General features: G+C 41.4%; 1 protein-coding gene across 2 annotated transcripts in view; it reads left to right on the top strand.

The window, feature by feature from the left end:
- Nucleotides 1-25,216, top strand: part of Lta4h (leukotriene A4 hydrolase) — a 34,385-nt gene extending 9,169 nt beyond the window's left edge. Inside the window, exons 4-19 of one of the 2 annotated variants that reach the window (XM_004650195.2) lie at nucleotides 1,470-1,538; nucleotides 3,308-3,412; nucleotides 5,058-5,110; nucleotides 7,766-7,838; nucleotides 8,087-8,227; nucleotides 10,015-10,038; nucleotides 11,338-11,408; nucleotides 11,852-11,963; nucleotides 12,509-12,653; nucleotides 14,347-14,450; nucleotides 15,262-15,332; nucleotides 18,005-18,059; nucleotides 20,193-20,288; nucleotides 22,400-22,482; nucleotides 23,107-23,211; nucleotides 24,973-25,216. In XM_004650195.2, coding sequence (XP_004650252.1) covers nucleotides 1,470-1,538; nucleotides 3,308-3,412; nucleotides 5,058-5,110; nucleotides 7,766-7,838; nucleotides 8,087-8,227; nucleotides 10,015-10,038; nucleotides 11,338-11,408; nucleotides 11,852-11,963; nucleotides 12,509-12,653; nucleotides 14,347-14,450; nucleotides 15,262-15,332; nucleotides 18,005-18,059; nucleotides 20,193-20,288; nucleotides 22,400-22,482; nucleotides 23,107-23,211; nucleotides 24,973-25,090 — 1,425 coding nt within the window. In that variant the 3' untranslated portion in view covers nucleotides 25,091-25,216. The remainder of the gene's footprint in view (nucleotides 1-1,469; nucleotides 1,539-3,307; nucleotides 3,413-5,057; nucleotides 5,111-7,765; nucleotides 7,839-8,086; nucleotides 8,228-10,014; nucleotides 10,039-11,337; nucleotides 11,409-11,851; nucleotides 11,964-12,508; nucleotides 12,654-14,346; nucleotides 14,451-15,261; nucleotides 15,333-18,004; nucleotides 18,060-20,192; nucleotides 20,289-22,399; nucleotides 22,483-23,106; nucleotides 23,212-24,972) is intronic. The other variant, XM_045153322.1, reaches the window with a different exon arrangement.

Below are 25,216 nucleotides of genomic sequence, written 5' to 3'. Positions count from 1 at the left end.
GGAGAATGTCAGGTTTCCTCCTCTGCTACTTTTCCTTGGGACAGAGTCTCTCGTTCAGCATGGAGCTCATCAGACTGGCTGCTGACTAGCGAGCTCCAGTGATTTCTCTGGTCCCGGGCCCTGTCAATGCAGGACTTAGGGATTACAGGTGTGCCTGACCACACCGGCTTTAGAGTCCTCAGGCTGGTGCAGCAGGCACTTTTGCCACTGAGTCACCTCAACCCTCTCCTTAATTTTGTCCATCTTTTGTTTTTTGAGACAAGCCCAATAGACTGGCCTTTTTATTTATTTTTTATTTATTTTTTTAATGAGCAAAAGAGGGAGAGAGAGTTGGCACACCACGGCCTCCAGCCACTGCAGTCGAACTCCAGACTTGTGTGCCACCTTGTGCGCATGGGTGACCTTGCGCGCTTGCGTCACCTTTTGCGTCTGGCTTACGTGGGGCCTGGAGGGTGGAACATGGCTCCTTAGGTTTTGCAGGCAAGTGCCTTAACTGCTAAGTCATGTCTCCAGCCCTGCTCCATTGTTTTTACTTTTAGAGTTGGCTACAAGATTGAAATGGCAAAACAGTGACATTTCTCAAGTTCTTTTCTTAAGAACAGCGGCATTCTGCTAGATGCTAACTTGAGAAAAATGGGTTTCATATTAAGGATAAGTGTGAGGAATCGAACAGGCTTCTTTGTTATAGGGCTTTGAGGATCCTCAGCAAGCTTATGTTCCTACTGACACTCCAAGATGGAAGTAGTACGTGCCAGTCCACAGATTTCTTACAGTCCAGGCCCCTTTTCCTCAGGGCTGCTACACGCTTCACTGGACTCTTGGGTTAGCCCTTAACATTCACATCATTTTTCGTCTCAACATGGTAAAGAGGGGACATCCACATTTTTTATCTGTGGATCTATTGTTTTGTTTTGTTTTTGAGGTAGGGTCTTACTCTAGCTCAGGCTGACCTAGAATCCATTATGTAGTCTCAGGGTGGCCTCAAACTCATGGCAATCCTCCTGCCTCTGCTTCCCAAGTGCTAAGATTAAAGGTGTGTGCCACCATGTCCAGCACCATGGTTCTATTTTTCCTGCTCTAAGAGACTCCCAAGAGATGAGAAAGCTATTTTTATTATTATTTTATTTTTGAAAGAGAGGCACAGAGAAAGAATAGGGAAAGAGATAAAGGGTGTGTCAGGGCCTTCAGCTGCTGTGAATGAACTCCAGACACATGCGCCCCCTTATGCGCACGTGCAACATTGCATGCTCCTGTCACTTTTGTGTCTGGCTACCTGGGACCTGGAGATTTGAACATGTGTTCTTACGCTTCATAGGCAAGCGCCTTAACCGCTAAGCCATCTCTCCAGCCCTGTTTTTATTTTTTAAAAAGAATATATCTAAGAGCAATACTGTGACTTCAGTGATTTCTTAATAACTTGATGTATGAAAAGGGAAGCAACCATTTCTTTTTGTTTCTCCCCATCCCAGGCCATCCACTGCAGAGCAATTCTTCCTTGCCAAGACACTCCTTCTGTGAAGTTAACCTACACCGCAGAGGTAAACAAACACCACACTGTGAACTTCATTAGATGATTAATAAGCAGAGATGATAATTCAGTTTTCTTTTTTTAATGGAAGAGAGCAAGAGCAAGAGAGAGAGAAAGACAATTGGTGCACCAGGGCATCCGGCCACTGCAGTCAAACACCAGACACATGCACCACCTTGTTCCCATGTCCAACCTTGTGTGCTTGAGTTACCTAATGTGTCTCTGAATGCTGGGATTAAAGATGTGCGCCACCATGCCCAGCTAGAAATAATGTAATTTTCAGAGCTAGAAGCATTTTACTTACTGAAATTCTACCTAAAATTTATATTAAAAAGTCTGTGGGTTTCAGTTTTGATATCTGATTTGAAGGCAGTTTTAACTATTATAACTGAAAAAAATTGATTCTGTTCTTACTTTTTTTTAATTCATAATTCTACGTCTGAAAATAATAAGACCATTTTCTTAATTTTAGAAAATTGGCAGTGTCATCATTAAAGTTCCAATGAATGCATTTTGAAGCCATGACCGTCTCTAGGTGTCCTAATGGGCATATATCACAGATCTGTCTGCAGGCATGTGCAGTCTATTCCTGACGTTGGTACTGCTAATCCTTTTATAATAACACATTCCAGCCTAGAGGCTAGACCTGTTCAGACCAAACAAATTAAATGAGGTCCAGTTTGTATTCATGAGAGCTCGTCCACTCCCAAATCATCCCCCACCCAAGCCCCACCTAGTATAGGGCTGCACAATATCATAGTTGTAGGCAAGGAACCTCTGGGCTCTGTCCTCCACCGCTTAATAGCTGTGTGGCTGTGAGCAAGTCATAACAACCTTAGTCACCTTGTGCACAAATCAGCACCCACCACAGTGTCTGAGTGTCACAACTGTCTTGTGAACAGTCGCTGTCTCGCTGATGAGGGTGATGAACCTGCTCCCTTGTTATAACTTGTTATAACCTCGGTTCAAAACCAATTCCGGGTCTGCCACAGAAACAGTTACGAAGCCTGAGCCATGCAAAAAGGAATTAGTTAAGCATGTGTGCTCCTTACATTACTAATCACCAGGGGAGAATCTTATTTTGGCATTTATCAGAAATAAAACTTTCAAAGCTGGGTGTGCTGCACACCTCTAGTCCCAGCACCCGGAGGGATTACAGTGAGTTTGAGACCAGCCTGGGCCAGAGTGAGAGCCCGCCTCCACAAAACCAAAATGCTATTACTTCCGCTACGAATAATAAAACTTTCAGAATCATGGAGCCAGGGCTCACACACAAATGATCCTTTATTTTTTTTTAACTTAATGTTTTTATTTATTTATTTACTTGACAGAGAAAGAGGGGGACATGAGTATATCATTTTTGAGTTTGTTTTGGGGGCTGTGGGGGGGAGCAGAGTTGGTGGCTTCATTGCCAGGCATTTTTAAAATTATTTATGCTTTTCGGCAAACCTGTGGCATTTTACTTATTGATGAGGAAGCTGAGACTCTCCAAATCCCTACAGTTAGTAGGTGGGGAGCTAGGATTCTAATCCCGTTTCTACCAAAACCTTGCTCCCAATGTGTAAATGAACAAGCAGGCACATGACATTCAGTTTTAAAGATGACAGTTTTGCATATTGATAATTCTCTTTACAAAACTGATATATAATACTTTCTGAAATTACATCTCATTCATTACACAGACAGTCAAGAAGAGTGGGAAAGATTGTTTTGCATCTGTAGCTGGAGATACCTACACCCCTTTCTTTGGAATAGGAAGTGACTTTTCTTCTTGGTTAGGTGTCTGTCCCAAAAGAACTGGTGGCACTTATGAGCGCTCTTCGGGATGGAGAATCACCTGACCCGGAAGACCCAAGCAGGAAAATATACAGATTCAACCAAAAAGTAAGCCCACCGTGTCCAGGTTTGCCCTCAGCGGATGGTGAACACAGAGAGCCTGTCCCCTTCCAGAGGGCCACGCGGCTCCCGAGCCCTGCAGCCTAGGGCAGCTGTTCTTTCTGGGTCTTTGCTGTCCCGCTTGCAGCTGAAAGTGCTTGCTGGGGGCACATGGCGGGGCTTCCTGATTCCATTTCCTCTTTCCAGTCAGCACAGGCTTCCTGCCCCTGTTCAGTCACTGTACTTGCGCTGCCCCTGCTCCCCTAGTGCGGGGTGGGTGGCTGCTTAGAGTAACTCTACAGGGTTACCTTAGACCACACAGCCCTGGGAGTGAAAATCCCACAATAGCTGATAATTAACTGGACTCGTATCTTTGACCTTTAATAAGCAGAGCATATGTGTTGGGGAACAGGTGTTGATTTTTAATTTAATTTTTATTTATTTACTTGAGAGAGAGAAGGAAGCAAAGGAAGAGAGAGAGAGAAAGAATGGGTGCACCAGGATCTCAAGCTACTGCAAACGAACTCCAGATGCATGTGCCGCTTTGTGCATCTGGTTTACACGGGTCCTGGGGAATCAAACCGAGGCCCTTTGGCTTTGCAGGCAGGCAGCTTAACCGCTAAGCCATCTCTGCAGCCCCAGGTATCTATTTTAACTTACTTCACAATAGACAGTTTGGCTCCTGGTGGGGTTCAATATTATCAGAACTTTGTCATCTACTCACTGCTAGTTTAAAGCTATGATGAAATTAGAAAATAAAAAGTATCTGAGCACATGCCTTTTTTAATCTTGGCACTCAGGAGACAGAAGTAGGAGAATCACCATGAGTTCAAGGCCACCCTGAGACTGCATAGTGAATTCTAGGTCAGCCTGGGATAGAGTGAGACCCTACCTTGAAAATCCCCCCCCCCAAAGTATCTGAAAGTTGGAATAAAAAAAAAAACCCAAAATATAAAGGAAAGCACAGTTGCTCTCAAATAGGTTACTTTTTGAGATGTTTGCTGTATCTTTTAAAATTGTGCAGTTGGGGGTTTTTGCATGTCTGTAGTTTTCCTTCTTTTTTGAATAAAAGGAAAGTAGATTCTTAAAATCTTTTGGCATCATAGTTTTGAACTGTTTGGTCATTTAAAACCAGAACAGTTGAGCTGGAGAGATTGCTCAATGGTTAAGTGTAATTCCTGTATGAGTCTGAGGGCCTTGAGGGGACCGGACACTGCCCCCCCAATCTCTGGAACCCATGTTAAACAGCTGGGCATGGCCACATGCACTGTAACCTTAGTCTACGCGGGGAGCAGAGACCTGGGAATCACTGAACTTGTGAAAAATGGCAAGCATAGGGATCAAGCAGATCTGGCTCAACAAGAGTAGGCTGAAGACCGATGCCGGCTCTCCACTCTGGCCACTGTAGGGGATCCCACTTCACTGCACGGGCCACAAAGACACACACACACACACACACACACACACACACACAAACAGCAAAAATAGGGGATGTGTGTGTGTGTCGGGGGGATGCATGTTGAGAAGGACAGAAGGCAACTAGGTTCATACTAATGTTTGGAGATTTAAAAGGGAATTCATTTTAAATGTGAATTATCTGGTCGTATGCCATTCTCATTACTAATAGAGCATGTGGTGTGTTTGCCCCCTTCAGGTTCCCATACCCTGCTACCTGATTGCTCTGGTTGTTGGAGCGTTAGAAAGCAGGTGAGCTTTTGTATAAATTTTAAGGTCTGTAAACAAATATCAAACCTAACCTTAGGCAACTTGAACTTCCGTCAGGATGGATGGGTAGATTGTTTATTTGTGTGTTTCTTACAATGTCATTCTGCTCATTTTAGAAACATTCAAATACAATTATAAAATGTAGCTAACAAAATTTTTTTTGAGGCAGCCTCACTGTAGCCCAGCCTGACCTGGAACTCATTCTGTAGCCCAGGCTGGCCTTAAACTAAGGCAGTTCTACTCAGCCAGCAGGTCTGGCAGTGTAGGCATGAGTCACCACACCTGGCTCAACAAATGAATTTTAACTAAAGAAGAATGTCCACTAGTTGGCCCTTATATTTTCCAGTTGTTCTAAGATGAGCACACTCTTCCCTTTATGCTGGATCTGGATTCTTTGAAAAGTCCCAACAAGTCTCCTCTCTAACCTCTCTTTTTCTGTTGTAGTGGAGTTGAATCTAGGGCTCTGTGCACGCTGGACAAGTGCTGTATCACTGAGCTACATCCCAGCCTCTCGGTGGCTTCTCATAATCTCTATTTTCCTGTCCTTTAAGTTATGCCGTCTTCCTTTCCCATCTTAAAGGTAGCTCCATGAAACAGATAAGATATATCAGTACTCTTGGAAGTCTGCATAGAGTACAGGGATATAAGATATTTTATTAAAGAATTACCAAGTAGCTAGGGAGCCCTTTCTTCATTTTTCTTTTTATCTTTATTTCTAAACAACTTAAAATAAAGAATAATTACAGTAATCACAGTCATTAAGCTGCTAAAAATGTGAACATGCCAGGGAAGCCAGATGTCCCCAGAGTTACAGGCTACCTCCTTGGGCGGCTCAATGCCTCTTGGAGCTTCATTTCTTCACCTGGAATAAAGAAATAAAATGTAGTACAGAGGATGTTTCTGGAGAATTAATTGACCTGAAGGTCCTGGCTTATGGGAAGTACTCAGCCAATGTTGATTGTAATGATTGTCACCTCAGTTGACAATGAAACGTGCAAGTTCTTGTGCATTGCATCCTCAGTTTTGGAGTATATATGATTATTTATTTGTCCTTATTTTACCAAGAAAAAACCGTCACTCAGTGAGTTTTAGTAGTTTGCTCCTTCATACAGCCAGGAAGTATCACAGCCAGGACCTGTGCCTCTTCCTTTTGAGCGTACGTGGTATAGACCCATGCAGCTCATAATTGGTTGCATGAGGCTGTTGCACATTTGAAAAATAGGCCACCCAAATTGAGATGTTCTGTTAAGTGTAAAATGCAGGCTGGATTTCTGAAGACTGCATGAAAAATATAAAATATTTCATTGGTAATTTTAAGTAATATTTTAGATTATTGATTCAAATTTACTATTGCTGAGATTCATTTAATTTGCTTCTTTTGGTTTTTAAGGAAATGTGGCTACTAGACACTTCCAGATTACATCATTGCTTGCTGTTGAGGCTCTTAGTAAATTTTACTTTGGGAGCAGAATGTTGACACACACCTTTAATTCCAACACTCTGGAGGCTGTGGTAGGAGGGCATGAGTTCAAGGCCAGCCTGGGACTACAGAGTGAGTTCTAGGTCAGCCTGGACTAGAGTGAAACCCTGCCTTGGAACCAAGCCAAAACAAATCAAACCAAAACAAAACAAAAATTTATTTTGGGGAGCACTCACAGCTTGATTAGCAGACCAGTAGCTTTGACAAAAACTAGGAGTTTGTTAGAAATGCAAGTTCATGGGCACATCCCACGCCTACTAAATCAGGATTTGGATTGTAATGAGATCTCCAGATACATTGCACAGTAAAGTTTGAAAACTGTTCTAGAGCCTGTTGCCTCTAGGGCAGAATACCAGAGCAAACTCTTGTTTAGGGTTTGGTATCATATGCCTTGTAAGATGAAATTAGGACTTTTTTTTTAACCTTCAACATTATATAAGTAACATATATATATTCTATTTGTTATTTCTCCTTTGTGAAAACCACATAGATTTTGGTTTCTTAGCCATTGTAAGTGATACTCAGTGATGTTAAATATATCCATGGGGTTGCAAAACGGATCTGCCAAACTTCTTCATCTTGCAAAACTGAAACTTTGTTCCCCCTAACCAATGCCTGTTTCCCCCTTGCCCCTAGCCACGGTAACCACTGTTCTACTTTCTGTTCCTTTGGCTGTGACTTGGTTAGAAATGTCACAGTAGTACAATCATGCAGTACTTGCCTTTTGCTGTCCAGAATATTTCATTTAACATAATGTCTACAAGGTTCACCTGTACTATAGTGCGTGACAGGACCTCTCACCTTCTCTTGTAAGCGCATAACAAAGTGAATGTCTATCCATGTTGTCTACAACTGGGTTTTTACACTCACAAGATTGAGAGAGGAACCTGTGTCCCCAGAAATCTTACAAGAGCCACTAAGCTAAGCTCTACGGGCACCTCATGCCCCAGGCCGTGCCTGTGTGGACAACTGTAAGGTTCTGGCTGTGTGTACATCGGCATGTTGACGTGGCTGCCATTCGACCTCGTTCCTAACTCATGAACACGTGGTAAATCCAGCCCTGCTTTGAAAGGGTTTGTGTATAAGATGCTTTGTTCTAGAACCAGATGAGTAGTTTGCTTTGAATTCTTTTTTTATTAAGCTTTTCATTTCTGCAGGCAAATTGGCCCAAGAACTTTGGTCTGGTCTGAGAAAGAGCAGGTGGAAAAGTCGGCTTATGAATTTTCTGAGGTTGGTCATACAGTTATCCTTTCTAACAAGTGTGGTAGACGAGAGGTCTAGATTGTGATGTGGTGGTTTTAAGCAATACGGTACAAAAAATTCAAGTTTACCATCAATAAGTTAAGCTATCGCTGCAATTCTGATCATCATTTTCATTTCAAGTGTTCTTAACTTATAACCTTCATAGAAAATATTATGCACTTTTAAGAAATTACTGTTGTAATAATGATGACAAATGTGTGTGCATTCATTTTCAGACCGAATCTATGCTTAAAATTGCAGAAGATCTGGGAGGGCCGTATGTATGGGGACAGTATGACCTCTTGGTCCTGCCTCCATCCTTCCCGTATGGCGGCATGGAGAACCCTTGCCTTACTTTTGTGACTCCCACTCTCCTGGTAAGTATAACTGTGTCTTCACTTGAACTGGAGGTCACAAAAATGTTCCTAGATGGAAAAATCTTAGACTCCTACCAACATTTAAAAAAATATATGTGTTTTCCTTTTATTAAAGTATTTTTAAAATTAATTTTTATTTATTTGAGGCAGAGCAAGAACAAGAGAGAGAGAGAGAAAGAAGAGAGAGAAGGAGAGAGAGAGAGAGAGAGAGAATGGCATGCCAGGGTCTCTAGCCACTATAAATGAAGTCCAGACACATGCACCACCTTGTGCCTCTGGCGTATGTGGGACCTGGAGAATCGAACCTGGGTCCTTTGGCTTTGTAGGCTGGCATCTTAACCACTAAGCCGTCCCTCCAGCCTGTTTTCCTTTATTTTATTTTAGAGAAAGCAGGGTGGCGGGGCCAGGGGAGAATTAGCATGACAGGGCCTCAGCCACCGAACTTGAACTCCAGACACTTGCACCACCTAGTGGGCACATGCGACCTTGTACTTGCCTCATCTTTGTGCATCTAGTTTTTGTGGGATCTGGAGAGTTGTACATGGGTCCTTAGGCTTCACAGGCAAGCACCTTATCTGTTAAACCATCTCTCCAGCCCTGTGTTCCTTTTTTACATAACCCTGGTCTCATATTACTTATATTATTGCTGATTATTATTATCAAAATTTTAGTTTTCAAAGGGAAATTATTTGGCCATTGGGGATTAGGAATATTATGTTCAGGGTATATGGAAAGTTGAGGGTAGTGGTGTTATGTAACAACAATCCTTTGATGAATTATGTACACAGAGACATTATACTATTTGTGCTTGATATTTACAGAGAACAACCAAAATAAATAAATAAATAAAACCCTCAGTGCCCACTGTATAGGAGATTAGCCCACAGTATATCACTGTATTTTATATTCTTTGCAATTACATTGAATCCTCTGAGCATCAAATAAGTAATGGATTAGCAACTAAGTAAATAAACTGGAACACACCGCAGAACCTATTGACTTCTATAAGCTTTTCTTTAATACACTGTGAACACTGTGAATAATAGAGGGGAACAACAGTGCAAAGAACACATGCCAAATGGAAGGAGGAAGTGTTTTCTGGAAGTTCATTAGAGAGAAGTCTTTTGGCCTACTGGTCTTGATTTTTTACCCCTATGATTAGGGAAAGAAAGAAGAACCCTGACTTTTTTCAGTCCCAGATTTTTTTTTTTTTTATTTGTTTGTTTGTTTTGGAGCAGGGTCTCACGCTATCCCAAACTGACTTGGACCTCTCTGTGTAGCCCAGGCTGGCCTCAAACTCAGTGAATCTTCTAACTCCACCTCCTCAGTGCTGGGATTAGAGGCACGCACTTCTACGCCTGGTTCCAAACTTCTGTTTTCTCAACCCAGCCTCTTTGGAGACTTTTGAAATGCCTCAGTACAGGGCTGGGGAAATGGCTCAGCAGTTAAAGGTGTTTGCTTGCAAAGCCTATTGGGGAAATGGCTCAGCAGTTAAAGGCTCTTGCAAAGCCTACTGAGGGTTGATTTAGCTGTACCCATGTAGAGGCAGATGCACAAAGTGGCACAAGCTTTTGGAGTTCATTTGTAGTAACAGGAGGCCCTGGTACAGCTATTGTCTCTCTCTCTTTCATTTTCTCAAGTAAATAAAAATGTACAGCAATGAAATGCTTTAGTACAAATACAGTGGACCATCAAGGCAAGCATATGGGATATGGAGGAAAGTCATTTAGCTGCAGCCTCTCATTTTATTTATGGAAATAATGACATATTTTCTCTTTTTTTTGTAGGCAGGTGACAAGTCACTCTCCAATGTAAGTTAAATTTCGTATTATAGTTTTACCCTCAAGAAGTAATAAATAACTAATTCACAAATATCTATTGAATTGTTGCTGGGCATGGCGGCACATGCTTTTAATCCCAGCACTTAGGAGGATCACTGTGAATTTGAGGCCAACCTGAGATGACATAGTGAATTCTGAGTCAGCCTGGGCTAGAGTAAGACCCTACCTCAAAAAATAAATAAATAAATGAAAATAAAAATCCAGCCCAAAAAAATATAATTAAAAAAATACTGGGACTGGAGACATGGCTCAGCAGTTAAAGTACTTGCCTACAAAGCCAAACGACTTTGGTTCCATTCCTCAATACCCACATAAAATAGATGCACAAAGTGGTGCATGCATCTGGAGCTTGTTTGCAGTGGCATGAAACCCTGGCACAGCCCTTCTCCCTCCCTTCCTCTCTCCCTCTCTCTTTCTCTCTCTCCTTGGAAATATATAGATAGAAAAATTTTTTTTAAATACTGAATTGTTATGTTTAAGATATAAAAGTTCTCTCTTTTTTTTGCATGTGTATGTGTGTGCGTGTGTGTGAGGGCACACATGTAAGTAGAAGCCAGAGGTGGGCATGAGGTGTCTTCCTCACTCACCCTCCACTTTATTCTGAGACAGGGTCTGTCACTAAACCTGGCACTCACCCATTCAGGGTGGCTGCAGAGCCAGTATACCCCAGCACCCTTGTCCTTGTCTCTGCCTCCCCAACCCTGGGATTATAATCACAGGCCTCCATGCAAACTTTCACAGGAGGACTGGGGATCAGGCTTGCATAGCAAGCCATCTCCCTAGCCTTCCTCATACTATGTTAGCAATGAAATTTACCAGATTAAAGAAAATTTTGATCTCATGTTTATGGAATAATTTTAACGGACTGATGTGTCATTTAATTTTAATATTTTCTTGGTGGCTTGTTGTTGTTTCTAGTTCTTTTAAGTATTCTCTATTTTTGTTGTGTGTGTGGTTTTTCAAGGTAGGGTCTCACTCTAGCCCAGGCCAACCTGGAATTCGCTATGTAGTCTCAGGGTGGCCTCGAACTCATAGTGATCCTCCTACCTCTGCCTCCCGAGTGCTGGGATTAAAGGTGTGTGCCGCCACGCCCTGCTGTATTGTTTGATCTTAGATTAAATTTATACTTTTTCCCTGAAATAAATCCCCAAATATGTTTTGAAAAGCAGTGAGTAATGTGGACTTGAAAGAAAATTAATGTACTTACGTAAGGGCTTGTTTTAGGGATAAGTGATTTCATCACTGACTGCTTGACACTCTTTTCTCTAGGTTATTGCACATGAAATATCCCATAGCTGGACAGGAAATCTAGTGACTAACAAAACTTGGGATCACTTTTGGTATGAGTTCTTTTTTTAATTTCCTTTTCTTACTGGTTGCTGTTATTGATTGATTTCCCTGCCTCCCACCACTTTAGCCTGTTTTATATTTCTCTTGTTTTCTTTTGTTATGGCCACTTTGTTGGACAGTATTTTTTTTTTATTACAAAGTTTGTAACACTTGTCCCAGTGTTAGGTATGATTTAGGTGTTGAGTCTCTGACGCAATCATGTTTTCATACGGGGACCTGTAAAAAAACTCCAGCTTTCCGTTTCCTGCTGCCACCTGCTGGGCGGGTCTTGCATTGCTCCTAGTTAGCTGCTTGTGAGCCACATAGACAGGGCCGAGTCTGCAGCTGCTAAGCTTTGTAATTGCCAGAAAGTATCTGCTGGGTGAAAAAGCCTTGTCCTCTCAGCCAGGAAAGTGATTTCATACTAGTTGTTCATTTATTTATTATTTTTCAGGTTAAATGAAGGGCATACTGTGTACTTGGAACGCCACATTTGTGGACGATTGTTTGGTGAAAAGTTCCGACATTTTCACGCTCTGGGAGGATGGGGAGAACTACAGAATTCGGTAAATAAACTGGGCTTTGGAGAGCAGCCATCCAAAGTTGCACAGCCATGACCAAACAGTGTATGAAGTATCTTCTCCGCAACAAGGAAGTGATTCCCCGGGTGTGGGAAGGGAAGCAGGTGCTGGATGATACTTGTGGAGACATGTCATTCATGACCTGGTCCAAGTCAGGAGTTACAGGGCTACATTGTGTCTTTGCTGGCAATGCAGCTGGTTATTTCGTTGGATTTTATTTAGAATGCTTATGAATTTTCCAAGTGCTCTTTCCTGAAATCTGAATTGGTTGGCCCAACATTCGAGTTATCATTCTAGTCTATGATAAGAAGGGCAGTGCCTGCTTTTAGGTGAGAAATATAGATACATAGGCAGCCATTCTGTTATTTAGACTTCCACAAGTAATAGAAAATGACTGTACATATGGTCTATCAGTTGAAGTTCTAGACCCCCTTAGTACGGCCCTGCGTGAGTTAACACTTCCTTACCACCTTGTTGCCACACAGTACTTCTCTCCCATGGAAACAGTCACCTTGTTTCATGTCTTGCAGATAAAAACTTTTGGGGAGACCCACCCTTTCACCAAGCTGGTGGTGGATCTACAGGACGTAGATCCGGACGTGGCCTATTCCTCCGTTCCCTACGAGAAAGGGTTTGCTTTGCTCTTTTACCTTGAGCAGCTTCTTGGAGGACCAGGTGTGTGAATAGTCGGCATTGTCACATGAAGAGTGAAGGTGAATTACAGACTGTTTCCCTTCACTTCTCACTTCTGGTGTGTTCTGCTAGAGAAAGCTGTATTGTATCTCTGTACATAAAACTAAATAACCTGAGTTGTAGATAATACTGCTTGACTTTTTTTTAAAGAATCTTATCGCTATGTTAAGAAGAAAGATGATAGTTTATACTCATTGAAAAACTTACTGTAATCAAGAAGTTCATGAGCATAACAAGTGACCTTCAAACCTTCCCCAGCCCCATGAGTCCCTCCTGTTAGCAGTTTGATGCGTGTGTCCCCGGGATCTGTTTTTTTTTTTTTTTAAGTAGGGTCTTACTCTTGCCCAGGCTGACCTGGAATTAACTTTGTAATCTCAGGGTGGCCTCGAACTCACGGTGATCCTCCTACCTCTGCCTCCCAAGTACTGCGATTAAAGGTGTGCACCACCACACCCCCCAACCCCACCCCTGATAATTTTCTACATGTAGATGAACAAGCAGACAAACTTATGCCAGGCTGACCTGGAATTCACTATATAGTCTCAGTCTGGTCTTGAACTCACAGCAAATCTCTTACCTAAGCCTAATTATTTTTTAATGACAAGTACTAGCTACTGCAGCGGTTCCCGCTCTCTGACATCTCAGTTGCAGTAGTCCACTGCGTAGCCAAACTGGTGCAGTATCCTTTCTTCTTCCCAGTCCCGTGGAAGGAAAATCAGTCCTTACTGTCCACCTCAGCAACCTCAGTCTAGGACACTTTTTTCTTCCCTCATTAGGAGCTTTCCCTGTACACTTGATGGCTTCTGTTCGGATAATCTAAATTGTCCCCATCATTCCTCTTGTGCTTAGAGCCATTAGTAAAACAAGAGTTAGCTGAAGTAAGTATTCAAGAGCTCTATGCCTACTAAGATGTTTGGAGGGAGATACTGCGTTCACATTGCTTTTATTATGGTAGAATTCTAATTGTTCTATTTTATGATTAGTTAGTGTTAATCTCTTACTGTGCCAGCTGTGTTAATCTTAGGTCTGTATGTGTAGAAAAAAAAAGGTTCATAGAGGGTTTGGTACTATACACAGTTTTTAGATAGCCACTGGGATCTTGGAACATATTCCCCATGGTAAAGAGAATCTGACTACATTACATATTTGCCCTGACTGTGTTTTTTAAGTCTGCACTTTACATCCTTCCAGTCAGTACCCACAAATGTGCCTCATCCTTTTTTGAGGGCTTGATAATATCTCCTTATGTGGACATGCTGAGTTTGTGTGACTTCCTGAACACCTGGGAGGTGTTCTCCTTGGCTGATGGACTTTGTAGGTTCTTCCTCCCCTGGCTCCATCCTTCCTGTCGGACCTTCCTGCTCATATGAGGACTGTTGCTTTAGAACGTGTTTTGCTTGTTCCTTATCAATATCTTCATCTGTTGATCCCTGACGCCTAAAGAGCGCTTCTCTTCTCCTAGTGTGAAATTGCATGTATTCTTCAAGGCCCAGCTTAAGTCCCACCTCCTTTCTTGAATGTTCTTTCACTTTTAAAGTTCTCATTGGTTCTTTCAGTGTTCCCTGTTGTCTGTGGTTACTGGTACAATGTCAACCACAAGAAAAAAAAAAAAATCAAATAATTACCTTCCTATAAACTGACTTCTTTTTCTTTCTTTTAAATTTTTCACTCTTAGAGGTTTTCCTAGGATTCTTAAAGGCTTATGTTGAGAAATTTTCCTACAAGAGTATAACAACGGATGACTGGAAGAATTTTCTCTATTCCCATTTTAAAGATAAGGTTGGATTTTAAAATTTTTATCTTTCATGCTCAGTACATCTTTAACTATTTCACTAACTTGGATTACTTATTACTAGTAGTATTGGTTCAATATTTTCTTCAAGATTCACTTTTCCTATTTTATTTACCAGAACCCTAGAAATGAATGTAAATTCACTTTATAAAAAAGACTCAAGTATAGTGATATATGTTAAGTAGATTTTAAAACTCAGGTACTGACACCATTTCTTTTCTGTGTGTGTGTGTATGTGTGTGTGTGTATGTACGTATGTATGTACGTATATATGTATGTATGTATGTATGTATGTATGTATGTATGAGTGCTTGCATGCCACAGCACACATGTGGAGGTCAGAGACAACCTCCTTCCAGCTTCTTTGGGTCTCATTGTTTTGCCATTGGAAAGATCACTCTAGCTGACTATCAAGCTTTGGGGATCTCCTGGCTCTACCTCCCATTACCATAAGTGTTTTGGGGGTTTGTACACATGCACCACTTTGCACCTGGCTTTACCTGGATGCTGGGGTTCAAACTTGAGTCACGGGCTTTAACTGCTGAGCCAATATTTTCAGCCCCACTTAGCTAGACTTTAATCATTCCACATTGTATCCGTGTGTCAAAATATCGCATTATACCCAGTAAATATACATAATTATGACCTATAATGTTAATCTAAAAAATAGTGAGGCTTAGAAATTATCTGGACAAGACAGAGTTGATAAAAGTGTAAGTTTCATGTCACGACAAGTTTGTTTTGACTGACAGAAAGAGCTGTTCTACAGTCCCACGCTGAGTGTTCTTCCTGTCACAGGTGGATATTCTCAATCAAGTTGACTGGAACACCTGGCTCCACGCTCCTGGGCTACCTCCTGTCAAACCCAAGTAAGTGCTTACCTGTCTGGGTGCCCCTCATTCCAGGTCCTTGTCCCCTCAGAATATGCAGAGTCATCTGCCTTCCTTAAGATGTTACCATTGGGCCAGAGGGTGCACCTGGCGGACTCGGAAAGGAAGCAAGGCGGGGGGAGAGAGGGAGACAAACTGCCCCTCACACTTCAGCCAAGCCACAGCTGAATCTACAGAGGAATGGGGAGAAGAGCAAGAGTGCTGCTTCCCTTCTGTTCCTGACAATCAGTGCCAGGATGAAGGAGACAGACCCTGAGGACGCTCAACACCTACCAAAGCAGAGATCCAGAGGCTTCTAAGAGCTCATCACTGAAGTAGACTTAAAACTCGCCTAACATTTGCTGGGCGTGGTGGCGCACGCCTTTAATCCCAGCACTCAGGAAGCAGAGGTAGGAGGATCACCGTGAGTTCGAGGCTACCCTGAGACTGCATAGGGAATTCCAGGTCAGCCTGAGCTACCTCGAAAAACCAAAAAAAAAAAAAAAAAAAAAAAAAAAAAAAAAAAAGAAAAACCACCCACCATGGCTCAGGGAATTTTGTGGAAGAGGAGGCAGAAAAATTATAAGAGCCACAGGTTGGCACATCATGCCCAGAGGCATTTTCCCCCCACCCAATAACTGAAAACTGATCCCACAACTCCATGGGGAATACCTGCAACCCCACTGAGGAGAATCCCCAATGGAATAGGGGCAGGGACAAGGGAAAAGAGAGTACCAACACATGATATATCCATGCAAAACATTTTGTTAATAATAATAACACTAGTAAACATTAAAAAAAACAGAAAGATGTTACCATTGAGTGAGAAGCACCGAGGGTTTGGGTATTTAGACCTTATCCCTGAGGCCATATTGTTTTAAACCCTCACTTCAAGTGATTGCAAGTAATACTGAGTGAGATGTTTCTATACCAGGACAGTGAGGGACTTTTCCTTCCCTAACACTTCTGTGGAGGCTAAGTGTGACGTTACACACCTATTCCTGTGGTATATGGAAGGAGGGTCACAAGTTCAAGGCAAGATTGGGTTTCATAGCAAAACTTTGTCTCAAAACAAAACAAAACAGGAGAAAACTCCACAGCTTTTTTCAGTGAGAAAAATAAATAGCAAGTTCCAGACTTCAGTGGATGCCTTGAGCCATCACAGCACAGAATATGGACTTCTGAGTCCTCTGACTTTTCCAAAGCTCTCACCATTTACATGTGGTTTAAGGCCTGAGCACTGGAAACCCTCCGATCCTGCTTGTGCCCCGCGTGAAGATAATGTGGCCGCTTCTTCAGAGGAGGGAGCTATGTTGACTCCTGTGTTGGTCAGCGTCTCTTTGCTGTGACAAAATACCTGACACAGACAACTGGAGGGGCGAAAGGTTTAGTCTGGCTCCCGGTTTCAAAAGTTTTGGTCCGGGTCACATTGTTTCTGGGCCTGGGCTGAGATGGGGGCTGGAGTACATGGTGGAGGCGGCCGCTTGACCTGCTTCCTCCAGCCGGGCCTCCCCTCCTGATGGCTCATTCATCTGGGCACTGCCCCGCTGGCCAAGTCAGCATCCTTAGCATCCGGCCACCTCTCAGCAGCACCACCAGCTGAAGGCCAGGCCTTCAACACACAGCCTTTGAGGGGACATTTCAGATTCAAATTCTAAGAGCACATTTATGCTCTCCCACTTGTGTGTGTGTGTACATGTGTGTGTCTTCATGTTTCTGTGTGTGGGTGCACACGTGTGCACTTGTCAACACTTGGTGTCTTCTTCAGTCACTCTCCACCTTCTATTCTGACAGACAGGTCTCGCACTGAATCTACGTTCACTGATTCAACTACACTTACTAACAGTATTCCCTAGGGATCCTCCTGTTTCTGCCTTCCCAGTGCAGGGATTATAGGTGTGTCCTGCCACACCTGGTTTTTACCTGGATGCAGGGTTATGAACTCAAGTCAACCTGCTTGTGTAGTGAGCACTTATAACTCTCTTTAAGCAGGTTCAGTAGTAACTGTTCATCACAACTTAACTATACTTTATCCCTAAACAGTAGGAACCTCTCTGGGCACTAATGCAATCAATTCACAGCAAGCAAGCTTGACTTTTTGGACAAAGAGAGCTGTCTTGCAAGAATTATGTGCCCATAACACATTCAGATTGTGAATAAGCTTGTTTGCTCTACTGATCACAGCAGGTTCATTTGATTCTCTGACAAGGAGGTGACCACACAGTGATTTGGGACACTATTAGGGATTGGCATCCGGAACAGTGCCCGTTACCTGTCTGGATGATTAGAAGGTGAAAACAGTAGAAAGTAACATGTTCCTCATGGTGTCTCGAGTGCTGGATGCTGTTCCTGCCCAAGAGTGACCCCAGGTGTGCTCCGCTGGTTCTGACTGCCTTACCCTGCTGTCCTTGGGCACGTGATAGTGTGATGCTGAGATGCCTTGGCATGCGTCATGAACATGGCCAGGAGATTCATTCATACGGTGCCCATTTGGATTTGTGAGTTCCAGCAACTTCTGAGTCAGGCAAAAGACTTCATACTTCTATCATTTTGGAGCACCTTATCTTTAAAGAAGTTTGTAACTTGAGTGTTTTCTTTAGCTTTAAAATTACATATAAATAAACGCAGGCACGATTATCAAATTTAATCGTTAATATTTTTCATCTTTGCAGTTATGATATGACTCTGACAAATGCTTGCATTGCCTTAAGTCAAAGATGGATCACTGTAAGTAGTATTATGTGATATTTGGCTGCTTGCTGAGTTGTACACAGATGTCTCTGTTCATGGGGGAGTACTGTAAATCATGAAGGGTTGTATTTAGAAAGGCTATCTGAAAGTTAAGTTCCCACAAGGTAACACTTTCCTCAACCCCAGTATATAAAAAAGACAGCTTACTGGGTTGAAGACAGATGTTGACAGAAGCATGCAAAATACTTCAGTTTGCCTCCTCCTCACAACATATACAACATGACCTACAGGGTACATTTCAAACAGAGCAATTATATGTAGGTAAACCTAAAATAATCCTGGGTGAATGTTAATGCCACCTATGGGGTGTGAGGAAATGAGAGACTTTTGCTTGTTACTAACTCCGTTCATTTCTACATGAGGAGCTTTTTCATGTGCCACTGAACCACAGAGCCTATCATAGTGTTGCAGGTGTGGAATTTAAAATACCATAAAATGCAAACTCCTCTTTGGAGACTCATCAGCATCAAAGAGGATTATAATTTAGAACCAGTGTCTTTTTTTTTTTTTTAATTGACTTCATTTGTTTGGGGACTACTTGTTCTTGTTGCTTTTCTGGAAGGAAGGAATAGGAAAACTGCCTCAGAGAATTGGCTGGTTGTGATCATACGTACCTTGACTGAATGGTTCACCTGCAGTGGTGTTGAATTCTGATTGGTAAAGTGGTTTGATTATGGTCTCTTTCTGAATAATATAGAAAAGCTTATTTTTTGCACTTTTTATTAACAACATCCATACATATATACACATTGTGTCCCCTGATCATACTCTTCCCACAGCTCTCCTTTATTCCCCCTCCTCCATTGAACCCCATCTTCATTCCAGCTAGTCCCCGCCTCCAGAGCTTGACTGTTTCTATCTGCGGAGCCCGTGGCTCACATCTCATGACTTTCTTTAGTTTTGCTCTTCCATGTGCATCTCGAATATGTGGCCTGGAGAAAGATGTGAGAGCTATCTGTGGGAAATAAGATTTCATAGCAACACAAGTTCCCTGGAGATCTCTGTTTAAATGTGAAAAATCTATTCCATTTTGCCTCGTGCTAGATTCTGCTCAGATATTCCTAAGGGCCAGCACTGAATACGGGTGGTTAAAGAGTTCAGTGTCGGAGGGCGCAGGTGGTACGGAGAACAGAGAGGACATGCTGATCACGAGGACATTCTTCTCCTTTGTACTTTGTCAGTTATTTTCTTCTCAACTATTAAATAAACGCAAAAGAATATTCATATTTATAGGTCATAGAAACCAATAGTAGGACAATGCCTGAACATCTACCGCAAGGTGTTCTCATTTAGCCAATAAAAAATCTGGCCTCTTATGTCTTGAATTGGCTTATCAATTAGTTGACATGCTTTTATGATGTGTTGGTTTGTTGTTGTTTTTTTTACTTTAGATACCACCATACTTCTAGTATTTGCTTTTTTGTTATTATTTTTAAATAGTTTATTTATTTGAGAGAGAAAGAGGCAGAGAGAGAGAGAGTGAGAGAGCATGGGTGTGCCAGGACTTCCAGCCACCGCAAACAAACTCCAGACACATGTGCCACCTTGTGCATCTGGCTTACGTGGGTACTGGGGAATTGAACCTGGGTCCTTTGGCTTTGCAGACAAGCACCTTAACTACTAAGCCATTTCTCCAGCTCAAGAAACCAGTTTATTTCTTATAGCATAAGTGATGTCAAAAAGAATAATAAAACAAGCTAGCGATCTGAGGAATCTTTAGCTCTATTGGTTACAGTAAATTCACTTCAGGATTATATGAACTCAGATGTAAACTTATTTATATCATACCCATCCATGTCTTTTGTGGTTTTCTTTTTTAAATATTTTTATTTATTGATTTATTTGAAAGAGAGAGAGGCAGATAGAGATAGAGAATGGGTGTGCCAGTGCCTTCTATCTATGCAAACAAACTGCAGACACATGTGCCATTTTGTGCATCTGGCTTTTCATGGGTCCTGGGGAATTGAACCTGGGTCCTTTGGCTTTGCCTGCAAGTGCCTTAACTGCTAATCCATCTCTCCACCCCTAATTTTTCCTTTTCTATCAGATTGACTCACACTGTTGTCAAACTGTGCAGGAGTAGAAGTAACCTGCTAACATTTCTTTCAGGCCAAAGAAGAGGATTTAAGTTCATTCAGTGCTGCAGACCTGAGCAATCTTTCCTCTCATCAGTTGAATGAGTTTCTAGCACAACTGCTCCAGAGAGTAAGTACCACTCAAGACAGCAGAAATTCACATATACGCAACAGCACAGGGTGTGTTTGCTTTACTCAACTTGGCAAGAGTTATTGATACAACAACATAGAACAGAACTTATACAAGTTACTAGGATTCTTTGTTTTGTTTCTTTGAGGTAGGGTCTCACTCCAGCCCAAGTTAACCTGTAACCCAGGCTGGCTTTGAACCCACAGCAATCCTCCTATCTCTGCCTCCAAGTGCTGGGATTAAAGGCATGTGCCACCATACCCAGCCACTGTTTGGTTTATTATAAAAAAAATTATTGGATGCCTAATATAATTATTATTGTGCTAACTATAAAATATATATAAAAAAGAATATACTTTGTTTGCAAAAAGCTTATAGTCTATTAAGGAAGGGGAACACATACAAAATTTAACAATAACAGGAAATGCAGGTTAGAAAAAATGAGTGCAGAAGGACCCCCTTCTACCTGGAGTCATCAAGGGAGGATTCTTGGATGAGTGAGACTTGATTTGCTGTTGGTGGGAAGGTGGACGTCCAAGTTGGATGGCGAGTAAAGAGTGGAACTCTTGCTAGGGTGAATGAACTGTAGGTCTGGGTGAGGAAGTTAATGAATGCTGCTGGCGTCAGATACAAGTCTTGCATGCTAAGCAAGAAGTTTAGACTCTGTTCTGGTCAGTTGGAAGGAATTTCAACTTTGTAACTGGGAGTCACTTGATGAGATTGCGGATCATTATGGCTAGTACGTGTAGAGAGGCATCCTGGCAGGGAGGAGACTGTGACTGGAGAACGGAGTTGACATCTCTCTAGTAGTACCTCACCCTGTCCTCTCTAGACATCTTAAACTTTCTGTCTATCCAGTAAGAACTCAGCTTCTTCTTTCCATCATCTAAACTTATTTCCCATGAAGTATGGGCTAATATGAGCGCAGGAGGATCTTGAGCCCTCTGCAGTTGCATGTAGACATTTGTGTTTAGGATAAATGCATTTTCTCCCTTAGGAAAAGAATCCATATTATTCATCAGATTCTAGAAGTGGTCAGTGATACGAAAGTCTAGGAGCTGCCACCTTCTAAGTATAATAGAGTTTTATAAATAGTTACTTGCTGGACATGGTGACACATGCCTTTAAGCCCAGCACTTGGGAAGCAGAGATAGGAGGATCACTGTGAGTTCAAGGCCACCCTGAGACTACTTAGTGAATTCCAGGTCAGCCTGGGCTAGAGTGAGACCTACCTTTAAACTGCCCCCCGCTAAATTTTTTTTAAAAAACCTATTTTCAGAAAGAGAAAGTATGGTTGTGCCAGGATAACTCCATTTTGTGCATCGTGCTTTATGTGGGTATAGGTAATCGAAACTGGTCTGATCACCTTTGCAAGCACACCACTTTAACCACTGTGCCATCTCCCCGGCCCCCATAATTGATATATTTTTTTCTTTTTTTTTTGTTCATTTTTTATTTATTTATTTGAGAGCGACAGACACAGGGAAAAAGACAGATAGAGGGAGAGAGAGAGAATGGGCATGCCAGGGCCTCCAGCCACTGCAAACAAACTCCAGATGCATGCGCCCCCTTGTGCATCTGGCTAACGTGAGACCTGGGGAACCGAGCCTCGAACCAGGGGGGTTCACAGGCAAGCACTTAACCCCTAAGCCATCTCCCCAGCCCCATAATTGATATTTTAAAGTTATTAGAGAAGATATACAAAGATAACGCCAGGGGAATTCAGGGAGTAAAATTTATGGAGCAGTGATTTCATCTGGAAAATTGGATAAATGTAAGTTGTATATAAAGAAGTTGAAAGACTCTAGAAAGAGTCCGGAAGGTAATATTTATTCCATGAGGCCAGAGGAGAATCATTCTCATTTGCTCCTCTTAAGTACCTCAAAAAGTAAATTATAAAAAAAAAAGTAAATTATCCCTGCATTCCCAGTCAAACGCCCCTCGTCCAGAGTAAGTCTGCAAGAGATTTACTGTGGTGTTCGTCTCAGCTAACATAACTCTATATGATAAGAAACTTAGGCTTTTAATCCGGCTAAGACTCTCTCTGCAGCTCCTTTCTTCCAGGGAATCCTGTTGAAATGATACGTCATGCTTCTTTATTTTGCTCTTAGGCACCCCTTCCATTGGGGCACATAAAGCGAATGCAAGAGGTGTACAACTTCAATGCCATTAACAATTCTGAAATACGATTCAGGTACATCATTTTAACTTGTCTCTGTGGAAGAAAGCAGAACGCTAGTTTAAACCGTGGAGAAAGGGAAAGCAGAGTGTGAAGCAGCCATGAGTCTGGAGAAACCCTGGCCACACGGAGGGCGTCAGCCTAAGTGACCATAGAGGCGCTGGAGGGTAGTGCCTTGTGTACGCCGTGGTACTTTGCATCTTTGTGCTAGTTTTGGTCTGAACTTCTCTTGCCTTAAAAAAAAAAAAGCTAGAATGAAGGAATCAGTGATAAATAGGCTTTCATGAGTAGCTAAGTCATCTCTAAATGGAAATAGTTAGAAACCTGTGACTGTGATATGTTAACTTTTGAAAATTCAAATCTGTAGCTCAAGGCTTAAAGCAAAGCTTAATTCCTTCAGGGTACATGAGTGCTTCTATAAGCCAAACCTAAAACTCAGGATCTTTTCCAAGAGCCAACTTCTCTTCCTTCTCTTCTCCAGTGACTAAATTGTATATATACAGAGTGAAATTCTCAAAGTGGTAGACAGTGTAACTGTGATGGGACTCTTGTCTTCCCATCAGTAATTTTCGGATATTCCTATCGTTTTCTGTTTTCTCCTCCTCATTGTCTCCTCTCCCCCTGAAAATCCTTCTTTAGATGGTTACGGCTCTGCATTCAATCGAAGTGGGAAGAAGCGATTCCTTTGGCTCTAAAAATGGCAACTGAGCAAGGAAGGATGAAATTTACGCGCCCTTTATTCAAGTAAGGCCAAATTAAACTAGGCATACATATATACTCCAGGAGTAGGAAGAAAAACCTTAAGCAGAATTTTTATGGTTAAGCTACTTTGTAAAATGTAATCTGTAGCATAGATAATTAGAAATGTATTCAACTTTATTGTAGATACAAATTTTGAAATAGAAATTCATACTTGAGACCATTCAAACTTGAAGATAGCATCATTAATTGTTTCAGAAGCATAATGTGTGGATTGCCCACTCTGAACCAGATGGGGTTAGATAAGTACTGATGAAAAGGAAATAAACTGAACACAGTCTTATATACACAAAAGGATTTTAAAAAATATTATTTATTCACTTACTTATTTATTTAAGAGACAAAAAGAGAGAGGGCCTCCTGTCATTGCATATGAACATGCCACTTTGTGCATTGGGCTTTACATGGGTACCAGACCATCAGAGTTTGCAGTCAAGTACCTTTCACCACTGAGCCATCACCCCAACCCCTGCAAAAATATTTTTTAAAGGAGAAGATATTAATGAGTAGGTATGGAGAGAAAAATAAAAGAGTCTAAAACTACATACAAGGAGAAATGAGAAAGTAAAGGAAAATCTTTCCATTTAAATGTTGATGGTCATGTAGTAAAGGACTTCTTGATAAGTGGAAGGCAAGTTGTGTTTGAGCAGAAAGATATAATTTAAGAACACAACTCAGAAATTGTTTGGTTAATTATTTACTTTATAGTCTGCAAAGAACATAACCACAAATGTCCATGATCATTCTAGTTATTTGTACTTATTTCACATTAATTCAATTTGACAACACAAAGTGTTATCTGGATCTTTCAATAAGGCCACAAATTAACTTTTAAGTATTTCTAAGTATACTTCATTTATTTTCTGTAATTAAAATCATTCTAGCTTTGAATTGGGTATACTTTAAGTAAGTTGTACATCAAAAGATGATTTTGCTGGACTGGGTCGTGCACACTTTTAATCCCAGCACTTGGGAGGTAGAGGGAGGAGGATTGCCAAAAGTTTGAGTCCACTCTGATACTACAGAATGAATTCCAGGTCTGTCGGAGCTAGAGCGAATCCCTGCTTCAAGAAAAAAAAAGACACACACACAAAAAAAAAAAAACCCAAAAAGATGCTTTTGACAGGAATGATAAATATTCTGTTTATGGGTTGAAACTTAGTATATATGTATATATATATAAAATGTATAAAATATATATGAACATATAAATTTAAAATAACCAGTCCTACATTTTCTGTGGTCACCCACTTATTTAATATCACTATTATTTCGCTATGGTATTTTCAATCTCAATTTGATTGTTTGAGATTTTCAGAAAAGCGTTTTATAAAATTTAATTTTTTCCTATTAAATATTGATTAAAATACACTTGAAAGGTAATTTTTAAAAAAGACAATCAGTCATTGAGGTATACTTTCTCATACAAGGCTATATGTAGTTAGTAGATGAGAAGAGAGTGATGAAATGCCCTCATGCTGTTTGCTGTAGCTAGCATCCCGCCATTCCAGTTTTCTCTCCACCAAATGATACGCAATCTACACGTCTAAGCATCGGTATGTGATGCAGTAATTGGTTCATCTGGTTTCCTGGGGCTCATGCCTTATTTGGGTGATAGCATCTCTGCTATTTTAATTTAATCTTGGACATTGACTCAATGTTTTTGTTGCTTCTCTCCTTCTCTCTCCCCATGACTTCCCATCCTTTCCCTCTTTCTTTTCTTTCCTTTTCTTTCATTTTTGTCAGGGATCTTGCTGCCTTTGACAAGTCCCACGATCAAGCCATCCGTGCCTACCAAGAGCACAAAGCCAGTATGCATCCCGTGACTGCGATGCTGGTGGGCAGAGATATAAAAGTGGATTAAGGGCCTACCTGTTTTTGATTTCAAATAATTCTGATTTTTTAAAAGTTGAATCCATGATGAAATATGAAATAATATTAACTATAAGATTTCCGCTGTCATTGTAATTAAACATGTTTTGTTTTTTTA

The sequence above is a fragment of the Jaculus jaculus genome, chromosome 6 (genome assembly GCF_020740685.1).
Source record: "Jaculus jaculus isolate mJacJac1 chromosome 6, mJacJac1.mat.Y.cur, whole genome shotgun sequence".
Taxonomy (NCBI): Eukaryota; Metazoa; Chordata; class Mammalia; order Rodentia; family Dipodidae; genus Jaculus; species Jaculus jaculus.
Note: the sequence above shows the minus strand (reverse complement) of the source record. Positions and strands in the feature narration are given on the sequence as shown.